Raw genomic sequence first — 15536 nt, forward strand, 5'->3', positions numbered from 1 at the left:
TGGTCTCCTTTTGGGCAGGAGTCAGGAGAGACAGCCCACCGTAATAGCCCGGATCCAAAAACGGATCGTTCATTTCCTCATACTTCTTCCCCAGCAGGCTGCTGGCTATTTGGAAGGCCTTGTAGGCAGAGGGGACGTCTTCCCGGCCTGGGCTACACTCTACCACGGGTCTGTGGTCTTCGGCATCCACATCAGCCCCATCAACTGGTTCAGCAGAAGCATCTTCCATCTTCTCTGCCACAGCCAGCACCGCAGTGCCACCATCTCCAGACCCATTCTTAATAGGCTCTAACTTAGTCTTCTCCAAATCATAGACGTTCTTCCCGACGTCATCCTTTGAGCTCACAAGATCATCTATCTCAGCTCTGAGTTGCTTTTTCAGCCTCTCAAATTCAGCATGCTCCTCAAGTGCTTCTTCAAGGGCTCTAGCCAAGGAGAGGGCCTTGGACTCTTTCCCCTGAGCATCAGCCTCCGCTCGGTCATGTTCTTCGGCATACCGAGCCGATATGTATTTCTCTTCAGCCAGGAGCTGGCCAAACTTCTGTTCCTTCTCTATTGTATCTAGGGACCGTGTGGAGAGAGACAAATCATCTTCCTGATTGCAGCTGTACTGATAGGTCAGGTCATCTACCGCTGCCTGAATATGGGTCTGAAACACTAGGCTTGCGTCTTCCCACTCAACTATAGTCACGTCAGGTACAATTATCGTCTGGTTGCTACCCGTAACTACGTCAATTTGGCAAGACCTCGACATGGCAGCCTCTCTAAGTTGCTATCGGCCACGGCACATGCGTCACTTATATTACTTGTGTCATCATTATCAGTTCTGACCTCTAGGGGCACCGATGCGCTAATCCCCACATTGGACACTTCCCCAGCAACCATAAAACCCTGTGGGTACTGCATATCCACCTCTGATACGTGTGGTACACCCTCTGGGCTCACAACATTAACCAGCATTTTTGTATCACATATATTTTTATCAGGAGGGGGCACTTCTCTCCTGATTACATCCTGAAAGGGAAAAGGCATGTCATCATCATATACTTCACATGACCTCACATTTTCATTTTTCATTTCAACTACATCACTGTTTTCAATGGTCCTTTCCCTTACACGTTCACTTAAAGGGACAGGTACAAGTTCTGCAGGAGTTTTTGCACTCTGCAGAAGTGTCTCCATTACTCCACAACTCCCAGCATAAGGGAAAATTACACCCCAACACTCCCTCATGCATGAGCGTATCTGTAACATCAAGTTCATAAGTCCCCGTTGTCATTGGAATCTCACTCTCAGTGAAAATCAGCGGATAGTCCTTATCCGCACGACTGTCCAGCACCTTTATTATTTTACAAGTCTCAGGTTTCAATATTGTGCTGCCTCTTACCCGGGCTAGCATAGGATCCCAGGTCCTTGTCATCCCATGTCTAGCCTTGATTCCGGGCATTTTGGGTAACACAAGAACATTCTCCCCTGCAGATTCCTGCGAGGGAGCAATCACAACAAGCTTACCCGCCTGTTCAGACACTGGTATTTCCATGTTATCACACATTTTCGCAATAGTTTCTTGCCTCCGCGACATATCACCTACCGGCCCGACAGGTATCAACTGCCGCCGGCTTACTGTCACTGGGTCTGCCACATAATCAATAACAGGAACAATCTTACCCAGCGATGTCACGGGTTTAGCAGTCCCGGGAGCCAAGGATACTCCAGCCGCAGAATATGAGCCACTTGCTCCGCTCCATAACTGCTGGACAGCCGCACGCTGTTGTGGTTGGTCGCCCTTAGCAACCGCCTCGCAGATCCTCGGCACATGCTTTCTAGGACTGTCTCCACTGGTAGGGAACACTCGACTTCCTGGGAGCTGAACCACTCTCCCCCTCTTTATCTTCCCGACGGTTGCCCTTGGCAACGGCATATCTTTGTTTTTTCTCCGGCGTTCCCTGTACACTGCCGACCTCTTGGAACTTTGTGCAGGGTCCATACAGCGTTGAGGGCCCTCTATTCAGGGCTAGCTGCAGCTGCGCCTCCAGAGCCTCTCGCTCAGCATCAAATTTCGCCAACTCACTTGGGGCACAACCCATCTGTTTGACCAGTTTTTCCTGCGTTTAATCTCCCACGTCCGTCGGACGTATTCTTCCCTGAGACCCATGGCAACAAACCGTCTCGTAGCAGGAAAAACTTTCAGCCACGAGTCCACTTTTGCTGGGCTACTGGCCCTTTAATTCACTGCAGTTTTACTTGCACTACAGCAAAATAGTCCACAAAAGCATGAGCAGCACCTGCTCCACCGAACAAACAGGCTTCCGGCCTTTTAACTCCAGCACAGCAGGATTCAGCAGCATCTGCTCTTTCTCGTCGTTGCCCTTCTCTCATGGATAACTTGCCCGCATCCGACACCAATTGTAGGGGATCAGCTCTCTTTCGGTGGTCATTCTCACAGATATCTTTCAGGACACCAAGTTTAAGATCCAAACACTGTGCTTTATTGCGGCACATCCGCATAAACATAAACAATAATACAAAATAATAAACACTCGCCCGGCTGGGCTCTAACTAAACATACAGATCCCTGACTCACCTAAGTCCCTGTTCACACCCTGTGAACACATGCGGCTTTCTGAGCCAATGTCCCACAGCCTCCTGGCTGTACAGAGCACAGTACGCCCACTGTCTCCAGTCCAGTGTCTCTTGGGGAATCGTGGTCTCTCAGCCCTCCTGGCTTGGACCACACTGGCAGAGCCTCCAGGCCTCTGTCCACAGGTAACACACTCCCCCCTTTCTGACACCCTGGCAGGTGCTTTATGCCAGCCTGATTACTTCCAGCTGGTCTCGCCTGTGGTGGAATAAGGGTGTGGACCGAACTATCCACCCCTTACTTGCCTCTACCCTGCGTGAGACCTGTCACTGTCTCACACCACTTATATGTTACTATGCCCTTGTGATGTGTTTCTGGATGGAGGTGGGGTGGGGCTTAAAATGTACAGTACTGTGATTTGGGATTGAAATGTTGGAAGGTATGGTGAAGGACCGCTTTGTGCAGTCAGTATATGCTGTTAATGTAACGGAGACTTAAGTATGTTGTCACATGAAAACAACCCTCGACCATATACTGTAGCATATGGATATTATAGAGGGGGGCCATCCCCCCCCCCCTTTATGAGCCAGAACAGTAAGTGACTGTGCATTCTGAAGGACCTGAGCTATCTTTGTATTACACGAGCAGCCATTCATCTGAATGGGCTCTTTCTAAAACTTAATTTCTGGCTGGCTATGGCTTCCCCTGACAATATCAGCTGATTGGACTGCTGAGTGAGGAAGCTGCATTGATTAGATGATTGCTGTGGGAGCCACATGCTGAAAGGGGTTGTCTTTAAAAAGACAACACCTTTAAAAACATCATAATATCTGTATGTTATATGACTTACCTGTTGGTATGAGAGTTACAGTGCATGAACCAGCTACGGTTGTTGTCCACATACATGGCCCAGGCCTTATCATCTTTCCCCAGCATCATATCCTTCACTACATTAATTCTGGCAACACCAAAAGCTGGATCAGGGTGGTTGTCATATCTGTCAACTTGTACCTCCCAATAGTGAACTCCTTTTGAGAATGCAGCTGTGCCCAATACCACTCTGTCATCATAACTGCTGCAAGACGCTGTCATGTTATCATTGGATAAAACAATATCCCGATGAGCAGTGTTGGAATCAAATGTGAAAAAGGCCACTGAAAGGAAACAGATAAAAGAATCTGTCATCATCATTTGGAGGAAAATTAAACAAAATGCTGATTATACAGCAATACATTTATTAGGTTCAAAAGAAATTTGCAAGTCTACTTTTTATTGGTGCATAATGGTTCTGTTTAAAATTTGCTAATGATGTCACCCTATTGCCCATAAATGGGTCATCATCTCAATCAATTGTGCCTTTTTAAAGGCATATTACAAATATACATTCTTAAAGATGTGCCCTGCGCAATTACTAGTTTTGGAAAAACAGATCTCCTACCATTATAAATATATATTACAGCTAGTTTCACACATGCGGCAGAGTAACCCAGCAGGCTGTTCTGGCAGAGCTGGATAATGCTGCTCACCTCAAGAGCCCATTGACTGTAATAGAAACCGACGGGGATCCAGCTGCTACCCAGCATTTATTCCGGGATTTGGATCGACAAAAACACCCACGCGCATAAATGCCTTGGTTTGGCTGGATTTTCCCCAGACACCATTATAGTCAATGGGGTCTGGCGGTCACGTGGTATTATCTGGCTATTGTGGTTGTAGCATCCAGCTCTCAGGTGGAAGGTCAGTTGACCAACTTTAGCACGGATCTGGAATGTGTTCACACCCTTGATAAACCATAAAAAGGAAAGTTTGATCCAGCGAGTAAAATCAGCAATGTCTTTATTTTTTCATATCATTTAAATAAATACAGTAGCCCTCCTTCAATATTTCTGACGCGTTTCGACCAGTTTAGGTCTTAATTTTACTCTCTGGATCAAACTTTCCTTTCTACTATCTGGCTATGCCGGATCTGAAGAACTCTGCCAGAACAGTCTGCTGGATTGCTCTGCTGCATGTGAGAAATACGTCTAAGAAATAAACCAGCATGAAATGTTGGACCAGAAAATGACAGGGTGGTAATTCTGATTACATTCATTTCAACACATTCTAATAAACATGGTGTAGAAAATTATGTTTAATTTCAAGCAAGGATACAGAAGTATTTTGTTAAGATATAAATTCTTGGATATGCATATGAATAATATTGGTGCATAAAATACATATTTGAAAATTATATTCTGTACACACCATCCGATGTCTGGAGCACTACAGTTTTGCTGTAAGGTCCAAGGCCCGTTGAATTGAATGCTTTGACTCTTGCATTGTATGTGCTATTGAAGTGAAGACCATCAATGGTGCATAAAGTCTCTTTTCCCACATAAACTTCCTAAAATGATAGAAAGACAGATGGATGCGCCGTCTCCTTCAGACACATAGATCAAAGTAAAGAAAGGAGGTTTTAATAGGCGTAAACTAAACGACTCCTTGGGTCACTGACACCAAATTACATGGCATATACTTTGTAAGTGTAATTATTGCTTCTGGGAGTAAAACTACATTGAAAGTATGATGTACAAATCAATAAATAAAAGTTATAATTTAAGAGAGGCTAAAGTGTTCACTTTTGTGCTATGGGTAATTTTACATTGGAAGTAGGTCGGCTTATTGTAACGGTCACGTCCACACACACACAGGGGGAAGGATAGTGACCACTGCGCTCCACCCTCACCCCTGGCCCTGCCTGCTTGCCTCACGAGTCCTGATGACAGGGGACAACTGGACGACAGTCCCTAACTTAGGATACGTGCAGGGAAGACAGACAAGACAAAATACGGAATATGAACGGACCGGGTCAGAACCAAGAGAGCTACGCAGTACAAAGGGTTAAGCAAAGAATGGTCAGGAGAAGCCGGGGTCAAATACCAGGAGAGTAGAGAAGTACAAGAGGAGTCCTAAGAGAGTAGTCAGGTGGGAGCCGAGGTCACAATACCAGGACGGATGCGCAGTACAGGAGGAGCAGGCAAAAGGATCGTCAGGGAACGGAATCAGGTGAGTATTCAGTAGTCCAACAAATAGCCAAGAACCTAGAAATTAACAGGCAACCTGTGGCTAGCAGGCTGCCTGTATTTATAGTGGGGAGTGAGGGTCATGTGACCTGGCCAGAGTCACATGACCGACAGACCAACCAGTTGAGCACCGAGTGATCAGCTCGGCGCTCAAGGCAGACTTAGGAGCAGGGAGCCACCCAGCAGTAAAGCCGCACTGGGAATGAGGTCAAACACAGATCCTCATTCCCAAAGCTAAGCAACAGTTCTGCGGGCAATGGGGGACCGAGTGCACCTTCGGAACCTCGTTACAGTACCTCCCCTTTTACGAGGGGCCACCGGACCCAAGACTTCAGGCGATGGCTTTTCAGGGTGTTCTAAATGAAATTTACGAACCAGTCTAGGAGCATGAACCTCCCTGGTACCCAAGATCTCTCTTTAAGTCCATACCCCTTCTAATGAATCAGGTACTGCAAGGAGTTACGCACCTTCCTGACATCCACTATTTTAGACACGACATACTCGACAGCATCATTAACAAGAACCGGCGGAGGCGAGGCTTTTGATGGTACTACCGGTTCAAAATATTTTTTAAGTAGAGATTTATGGAACACATTATGAATGTGGAATGACTCGGGCAGCTCCAACCTAAATGATACCGGGTTAATCACCTCCGTGATCTTATATGGTCCAATAAAACGTGGAGCACATTTTCTAGAAGCTACCTTGAGAGATAGATTCTTGGAGGACAACCATACTTTATCCCCAACCTGAAAGTTCACCCCCCTTGAACGTCTCCTATCGGCCTTGAGTTTTTGAGAACTTTGAGCCTTTTCTAGGTTCGATTGAACCCGGGCCCAAATTGTGCACAGTTCGGAGGAGAGTTTATTAGCTTCAGGGTTAGAGGAGGAGACGGACGACCCAGAATGAAAACGGGGATGAAAACCATGGTTACAAAAGAAAGGGGAGACCCCAGCAGAAGAATTGACAAGGTTATTCAAAGCAAATTCAGCCAATGGAAGGAATTTGACCCATAATTACTGGTCCTCAGCAACATACAACCTCAGGAATTGTTCCACAGACTGATTAAGGCGTTTAGTCTGCCCATTACTCTCAGGATGGTAGGCGGAAGAAAAAGACAACAAAATTTTACATCTTTGACAGAAGGCCCTCCAGAATTTGGACACAAACTGCACACCCCTGTCCGAAACAATATTTTCCGGGATGCCATGTAAACGAACAATCTCTCTCACAAAAATAGACGCCAGGGTTTTAGCATTTGGAAGTTTAGACAGGGGAATGAAATGAACCATCTTGCTAAACCTATCGACCACTACCCAAACCACAGTCTTACCCTCCGCCAGCGGTAGGTCAGTTATAAAGTCCATCGAGATATGGGACCAGGGTCTACTGGGAATGGGTAGGGGTCGTAGGTTACCAGCCGGGCGAGTCCTAGGTGTCTTAGACCTGGCACAAACCTCACAGGCTGACACGTAGGACTTGACATCCCTGGTCAGAGTGGGCCACCAATAAGATCTAGAAACCAGATCCTTAGTGCCCTCAACACCCGGATGTCCACAAAAGGCAGAATCGTGACACTCACCCAACAGCTGGAGACGAAATTGTACGGGAACAAACAACTTATTTGTTGGGGTGGATGCCGGTGCCAGATGTTGTTCAGCCTTAATGCGAGCCGAGATATCCTGGGTTAGAGCCGCTAAGAAGATGTTTGCTGGTAGGATGGATTCAGCCGGCGTCTCAGTGGGTTGAAAAGCATGAAAGCTCCGAGATAATGCGTCTGCCTTCACATTTTTACTTCCCGGCCTGAACGTAATGGAGAGATCAAAACGGGTAAAAAACAGAGCCCATCGGGCGTGTTGGGGATTCAACCTCTTAGCGGACTCGAGAAACATTAGGTTTTTATGATTAGTGACAACAGTTACTCGATGCCTTGCCCCCTCCAAAAAATGTCTCCACTCCTCAAATGCCCATTTAATAGCCAGCAGCTCCCTATTCCCTATGTCGTAGCTTCTCTCCGTGGGAGAGAATTTCCTAGAGAAGAAGGCACATGGTCTCAGGTTAGTGAGGCTAGCAGGACCTTGTGAAAGGACTGCTCCTGCGCCATCCTCGGACGCATCCACCTCCACAATAAAGGGTCTCTCCTGATCAGGCTGGATCAGAATGGGAGCGCTACTAAATGCCTTTTTTAATGTTTCAAATGAAGAAATGGCCTTGGTAGACCAATTCTCCAAATCCGCCCCTTTCTTAGTAAGGTCGGTCAATGGCTTAGCAATTACGGAAAAATTCATGATAAATTTAGGGTAGTAATTAGCGAAACCCAAAAAACTTTGTAAAGTCTTTAAGGATGAAGGCCTTACCCATTCCTTAATTGCTGAAACCTTACCAGGATCGATCTTAAAGGCGTGAGGAGTCAAAACATGCCCTAGAAACAGTATCTCCTGTACACCAAAGACACATTTCTCTTGCTTAGCGGATAGCTGGTTCTCCCTCAACACCTCTAATACTTGTTTGACATGGGACACATGAGATTTGAAATCAGGAGAGAATATCAAAATGTCGTCAAGATAGACAATAATAAATTTACCTAAGAACTCCCTAAGAATATCGTTCATTAAGTTTTGGAACACAGCTGGGGCATTGCTGAGTCCAAAATGCATCACCTGATATTCAAAGTGTCCTATCGGAGTATTGAACGCTGTCTTCCATTCGTCTCCCTCCTTGATTCGGATTAGATTGTATGCCCCTTTCAGGTCAATCTTGGAAAACCAGGTTGCCCCCAAAACCTGGTTGAATAAATCCGGAATCAATGGGAGAGAGTATCTATTTTGGACAGTGATTTTATTTAATCTCTGGTAATCAATACAAGGCCTAAGACCACCATCCTTCTTTTTAACAAAGAAAAACCCTGCTCCCATAGGAGAGACTGAAGGTCTAATATGCCCTTTAGCAAGGCTCTCCTTAATATAATCTTCCATAGCCTTGCGTTCGGGCCCTGAAAGATTATAAATTCGACCTTTAGGAAATTCGGCACCCTCAATTAGCTCTATGGCGCAATCATAAGGTCTATGGGGGGGGGTAGAACCTCTGGAGTAAGGGACGAGAACACATCAGAATATTCCTTAATAACAGAGAGTAATGTATTAGACCTTACTGAAACCCCAGCCTGGACCACGGACAAGCATGAGTCACACTTAGGTCCCCATTTCACCAACTCTCCTTTGGACCAATCAATTGTGGGGTTATGTAAACGGAGCCAAGGCAACCCTAGTACCACCTGAACCAGTAAGTTCTCCAGGACAAGAAGAGAACATCTCTCAGAGTGGCACACACCCACGGACAGAGAAATTTCAGAGGTACATGACCTCACCGTACCACCAATCAGGGGAGTAGCATCAATAGCCATGACATGGATAGGTGTAGGTAAAGCAAACATTGGAATACCCAATTTACAAGCAAACTCAAAGTCAATAAAGCTGGCCGCTGCACCGGAGTCAATAAAGGCCTTACCCGGCCACTTATTAACCCCCAGAGAAATTGTTATGGGTACCAAAAGCTTACCTTTAGAAAAATCAGGGTGTACCTGGTCTTTAGGTTGTCTTGCCTTAGGAGACTTGTCAGAGAGGACCCTCTTAGGACACTTGTTGATCCAATGGCCAGGATCTCCACAGTAGAAGCACTCTCCGCGTCTGCGACGAAGATTACCCCGGGTCCTGCCAACCTGCATGGGTTCCTCGGTGGAGACCTCAGTGTTGTCCCTGGAAAAGGCCTCTGGCTGGACCACCATCTGTGAACAGAACTGTCGTTCTTGTCGTCTCTCTCTAACTCGTCTGTCAAGTCGGACAACTAGGGTCATCATCTCCTCTAAGGTCTCAGGAATTTGGTAATTGACTAATAGATCTTTTAAATTATCAGATAGACCAGACCTAAAATGACTCTTCAGGGCTGGTTCATTCCATCCTGAGGGGACACACCACCGTCTGAATTGGGTGCAATATTCCTCCGCAGGGAGATGGCCCTGAACCAGTGCCCTAAGAGCCGTCTCGGCTACCAGGGCCCTGTCTGGTTCGTCATAGAGGGTACCCAGGGCCTGAAAAAAACCTCCACAGAAGTTAGACAGCTGGCCCCAGGAGGTAACGAAAATGCCCAGTCCTGGGGATCACCCTGTAGTAGAGAAATGATAATCCCCACGCGTTGGCTCTCGGGACCGGAGGACACGGGGCGCAAATGGAAGTAGAGTTTGCAATTCTCCTTAAAGGAGAGAAACCTCTTCCGGTCTCCAGAAAAGGGTTCTGGGAGCTTGATCTGGGGTTCAAAATGTGGACTGGAGGACAGAGGAGTGGAAGAACCTTGCCCTAATTCACAAGAACGGAGTTTCTCTCTTAGCTCCTGCACCCTCTGTGTCAAGTTAGAGACATGGTCAGTCAGGGTAGTAAGAGGATTCATGATACAGTGGTTATTGGGCCTGTTACTCTGTAACGGTCACGTCCACACACACACAGGGGGAAGGATAGTGACCACTGCGCTCCACCCCCACCCCTGGCCCTGCCTGCTTGCCTCACAAGTCCTGATGACAGGGGACAACTGGACGACAGTCCCTAACTTAGGATACGTGCATAGGATACGTGCAGGGAAGACAGACAAGACAAAATACGGAACATGAACGGACCGGGTCAGAACCAAGAGAGCTACGCAGTACAAAGGGTTAAGCAAAGAATGGTCAGGAGAAGCCGGGGTCAAATACCAGGAGAGTAGAGAAGTACAAGAGGAGTCCTAAGAGAGTAGTCAGGTGGGAGCCGAGGTCACAATACCAGGACGGATGCGCAGTACAGGAGGAGCAGACAAAAGGATCGTCAGGGAACGGAATCAGGTGAGTATTCAGTAGTCCAACAAATTACCTAGAAATTAACAGGCAACCTGTGGCTAGCAGGCTGCCTGTATTTATAGTGAGGGTCATGTGACGTGGCCAGCGTCACATGACCGACAGACCAACCAGTTGAGCGCCGAGTGATCAGCTCGGCGCTCAAGGCAGACTTAGGAGCAGGGAGCCACCCAGCAGTAAAGCCGCCCTGGGAATGAGGTCAAACACAGATCCTCATTCCCAAAGCTAAGCAACAGTTCTGCGGGCAATGGGGGACTGAGTGCACCTTCGGAACCCCGTTACACTTATGCTTTTCTGCATCTGAGTAAAATACAACATTCTATGGTTTATATTGTATATGTGTGTATGTGTATATATTGTATATGTCTGTGTATAAAAATAAAGGGAACACAAAAATAACACATCCTAGATCTGAGTTAATTAAATATTCTTCTGAAATACTTTGTTCTTTACATAGTTGAATGTGCTGACAACAAAATCACACAAAAATTAAAAAATGGAAATCAAATTTTTCAACCCATGGAGGTCTGGATTTGGAGTCACACTCAAAATTAAAGTGGAAAAACACACTACAGGCTGATCCAACTTTGATGTAATGTCCTTAAAACAAGTCAAAATGAGGCTCATTAGTGTGTGTGGCCTCCATGTGCCTGTATGACCTCTCTACAACGCCTGTGCATGCTCCTGATGAGGTGGCGGACGGTCTCCTGAGGGATCTCCTCCCAGACCTGGACTAAAGCATCTGCCAACTCCTGGACAGTCTGTGGTGCAACATGACGTTGGTGGATAGAGCGAGACATGATGTCCCAGATGTGCTCAATTGGATTCAGGTCTGGGGAACGGGCGGGCCAGTCCATAGCATCAATGCCTTCGTCTTGCAGGAACTGCTGACACACTCCAGCCACATGAGGTCTAGCATTGTCTTGCATTAGGAGGAACCCAGGGCCAACCACACCAGCATATGGTCTCACAAGGGGTCTGAGGATCTCATCTCGGTACCTAATGGCAGTCAGGCTACCTCTGGCGAGCACATGGAGGGCTGTGCGGCCCTCCAAAGAAATGCCACCCCACACCATTACTGACCCAATGCCAAACCGGTCATGCTGGAGGATGTTGCAGGCAGCAGAACGTTCTCCATGGCGTCTCCAGACTCTGTCACGTCTGTCACATGTGCTCAGTGTGAACCTGTTTTCATCTGTGAAGAGCACAGGGCGCCAATGGCGAATTTGCCAATTTTGGTGTTCTCTGGCAAATGCCAAACGTCCTGCACGGTGTTGGGCTGTAAGCACAACCCCCACCTGTGGACGTCGGGCCCTCATATCACCCTCATGGAGTCTGTTTCTGACCGTTTGAGCAGACACATGCACATTTGTGGTCTGCTGGAGGTCATTTTGCAGGGCTCTGGCAGTGCTCCTCCTGTTCCTCCTTGCACAAAGGCGGAGGTAGCGGTCCTGCTGCTGGGTTGTTGCCCTCCTACGGCCTCCTCCACGTCTCCTGATGTACTGGCCTGTCTCCTGGTAGCGCCTCCATGCTCTGGACACTACGCTGACAGACACAGCAAACCTTCTTGCCACAGCTCGCATTGATGTGCCATCCTGGATAAGCTGCACTACCTGAGCCACTTGTGTGGGTTGTAGACTCCGTCTCATGCTACCACTAGAGTGAAAGCACCGCCAGCATTCAAAAGTGACCAAAACATCAGCCAGGAAGCATAGGAACTGAGAAGTGGTCTGTGATCACCACCTGCAGAACCACTCCTTTATTGGGGGTGTCTTGCTAATTGCCTATAATTTCCACCTGTTGTCTATCCCATTTGCACAACAGCATGTGAAATTGATTGTCACTCAGTGTTGCTTCCTAAGTGGACAGTTTGATTTCACAGAAGTGTGATTGACTTGGAGTTACATTGTGTTGTTTAAGTGTTCCCTTTATTTTTTTGAGCAGTGTATATATATATATATATATATATATATATATATACACACATATACACACACAGACACACACAAGGTGTACTAAGGAAAAACCCATATACAATGGAAATGGTTTAGCAGATGGCGATCAATTGTCTGTGGGGAAAGGGGGGAATCTGTAAGGCCATGTCACCAACAGGGCAGCCACCTGGAATGTCGCCATCTTGGATTCAACTAAAATTTTTGGAAAGCTATTATAGATGTGTGACACACCAAACTGGTAGGGAATTTAACTGGAAAACAATGGTGAGCTTCATTCTAATGTAACTTAATTTTTTTTGTTGGAACTGTGATTTCTTCTGTTCAGGAGCAAAGTGGAGATCGTTCTCATTTATGATCAATGAAGCACGCGTCATCACAGAAGATTTCACCCAACACCACCAAAACAGGTCTCTCACTACCCACAGTGCAGCTCTGCTGTGGTAATGGGAGGCCTGTGCTTAATGTATTTGAAAAAATAAGATTTATGAGAATGAGGTTCACTATTTATAGGATTTATAGGTATTTACTTCACTTTAGTGCTCATGTCTATTTTGGAAATATACTTAGACATTTATATGGTATTTGCATGTACATAACTATTCTGTTTTTACACTTATTATACATAAGCTATGTTTGGGTAGTTGTCAAACAAACCCTGGCTTTAGCTGTTTGCCTACATTTTGAAGGGAATTAGTGCATATTTAACTGTATTTTAATACTGTGTTGACTGCATCTAACATGAATATTGTAGTCATATTAATGTACAGTATGTTAATAGTGTAAGAACATCATTTGTAGTAATTAACCTGCAAATGCTGACACTAGATTTGAATGCAAAAGTTTACTTGTTTTAAGAAATGTGGTATATTTTAAGGTTATAAAGTAATAAAGACACTGGAGGTTCATTAGTTATGGACTGGGTATCTATTCATATTCATCTGGAAATGCTGGCATTTAAGGAAAAAGTTAAAATTCAGGACTCTTTCCACTGTAATAAAAATAGATAAAAACAGTCAGTATTTTCGGCACTTGCGATGCTGGAGGGACTGACCTAATTATCTGAACTACATTCCATATTACTAATCCCATCATTATTTAAAGGCTTTGTGATAGGAAAAGCTTAGCTGAAAACAATTTGAAAACCTTTTTTTTTTGAGAATGTAGAGTTGAAGAATAAATCCCTGTCACTTGTCCCGATCTGGATTAGTGATTGTTACTTGGCTGCTGCTTCAGAGAGAAACCTTATTTGTGATTTACAAACGCTCATTCTCAGGAAAAGTGTTAGTATAATCCTAATTGGATTTTAAAGGCTCTTGGAATAAAGTTTATTGATACAGATATTACGGCAGTTACCACTTCATTGTATAGGCTTACTTGTTTAAAGGGAAGCCTTAGAAAAAAACTGAGTTCCTAAGTTAATTAAAAACCTAAGGAGCCCTGTGGTTTGATATACAGCAGCCTATACATGTTCAGGCTTTATGCTCTCTGTAGACCTACATATCACCAGCAGGTGATGGTGCCATCAATTCAAATGTTCTGAAACACTGCCGATCTGATGCCAGATAAGAGATGAAAGACTGACATGAAAACAGGACACCCAAGCAACAGGGACCTGGCACCACGAAATGCAGTGCAGTCTGCAGGCAGCATGTTATAGAGCAGGAGAAGCTGATTAATATTTAGTTTTATGGGAAAAGATTAAGTTAAACTTGTAATTGTATACATTGAGGTCTCTGCTCTTTCTGAGCTCAAGACACAATCTCTGTGTAAGTATGTATACAGAGATAACTGTCAGTCACTGATAAAAAAATGGCCCCCGTGTACAACTGAACTCAGAAAAAGCAGACTTAAATGTATACATTTACAAGTTTTATTGAATCTTTTCCCACCAAAATATATATATCAATCTGTTCAGCTACTCTTGCTCCACAACAAGTTGCCTGCAGACCGCACTGCAGTTCTAAGAATGAAGTGACTCTTATCAGATTGGCTAGACTTCCCAAACTGCAAAATGAAACCATAGTATCAGAATAGTATTCTATATTTTATAATTCATGTCAATCGCCCTTGCTTTTGCAATAAGCAGTATTGAGAGGGTTAATATACCATACTTCTCCTTATAAGCAACTTGGTACTGAAGACTAGCATTTCCCCTCACTTCTATGGGTGGCAGAAAAATGAACCACTCTGAACAAATGATTTAGTGCAGAGGGTGTCCCTATTCTTGCTTCCCCTTCATCCACCACTACTGGGATGTTCACAGAAAAATAATAGCAAAATTTTGAAACATAGGCTTAATTTTTTATTTTTTTGCTGCAGCTGTTTCTTAAAGGGACTTCCCCATTGGACAAACCCTTACTGTATGTCACATACAAATGTGATAGATAATTCTGTAAGCTGTAGAAACCAGAGCTGCTCGAACTCAGTGCATTATATACAGTACAGACCAAAAGTTTGGACACACCTTCTCATTCAAAGAGTTTTCTTTATTTTCATGACTATGAAAATTGTAGATTCACACTGAAGGCATCAAAACTATGAATTAACACATGTGGAATTATATACATAACAAACAAGTGTGAAACAACTGAAAATATGTCATATTCTAGGTTCTTCAAAGTAGCCACCTTTTGCTTTGATTACTGCTTTGCACACTCTTGGCATTCTCTTGATGAGCTTCAAGAGGTAGTCCCCTGAAATATTTTTCACTTCACAGGTGTGCCCTGTCAGGTTTATGCCTCATGCACACGACCGTTGTGTGCATCCGTGGTCGTTGTGCCGTTTTCCGTTTTTTTTTCGCGGACCCATTGACTTTCAATGGGTCCGTGGAAAACTTGGAAAATGCACCGTTGTTCATCTGCCTGTTGTTTATCCTGTCCGTCCAAAAAATATGACCTGTCCTATTTTTTTGACGGACAACGGTTCACGGACCCATTCAAGTCAATGGGTCCGTCAAAGAACACGGATGCACACAAGATTGGCACCCGCGTCCGTGATCCGTGGCCGTAGGTTACTTTCATACAGACGGATCCGAAGATCCGTCTGCATAAAAGCTTTTT

At 45.2% G+C, this 15536-nt stretch overlaps 1 protein-coding gene across 1 annotated transcript in view; it reads right to left on the bottom strand.

Annotated features, from left to right (window-relative positions):
* The window catches only part of TRIM67 (tripartite motif containing 67), a 233945-nt gene that overhangs the window by 9913 nt on the left and 208496 nt on the right, over positions 1 to 15536 (bottom strand). The window contains exons 7-8 of the mRNA XM_040430107.1: positions 4826 to 4964; positions 3432 to 3735 (exon numbers count right to left, since the gene is read on the bottom strand). Of these exons, the coding sequence (XP_040286041.1) occupies positions 3432 to 3735; positions 4826 to 4964 (443 nt within the window). The remainder of the gene's footprint in view (positions 1 to 3431; positions 3736 to 4825; positions 4965 to 15536) is intronic.

This window comes from Bufo bufo, chromosome 4 (assembly GCF_905171765.1).
Source record: "Bufo bufo chromosome 4, aBufBuf1.1, whole genome shotgun sequence".
Classification (NCBI taxonomy): Eukaryota; Metazoa; Chordata; class Amphibia; order Anura; family Bufonidae; genus Bufo; species Bufo bufo.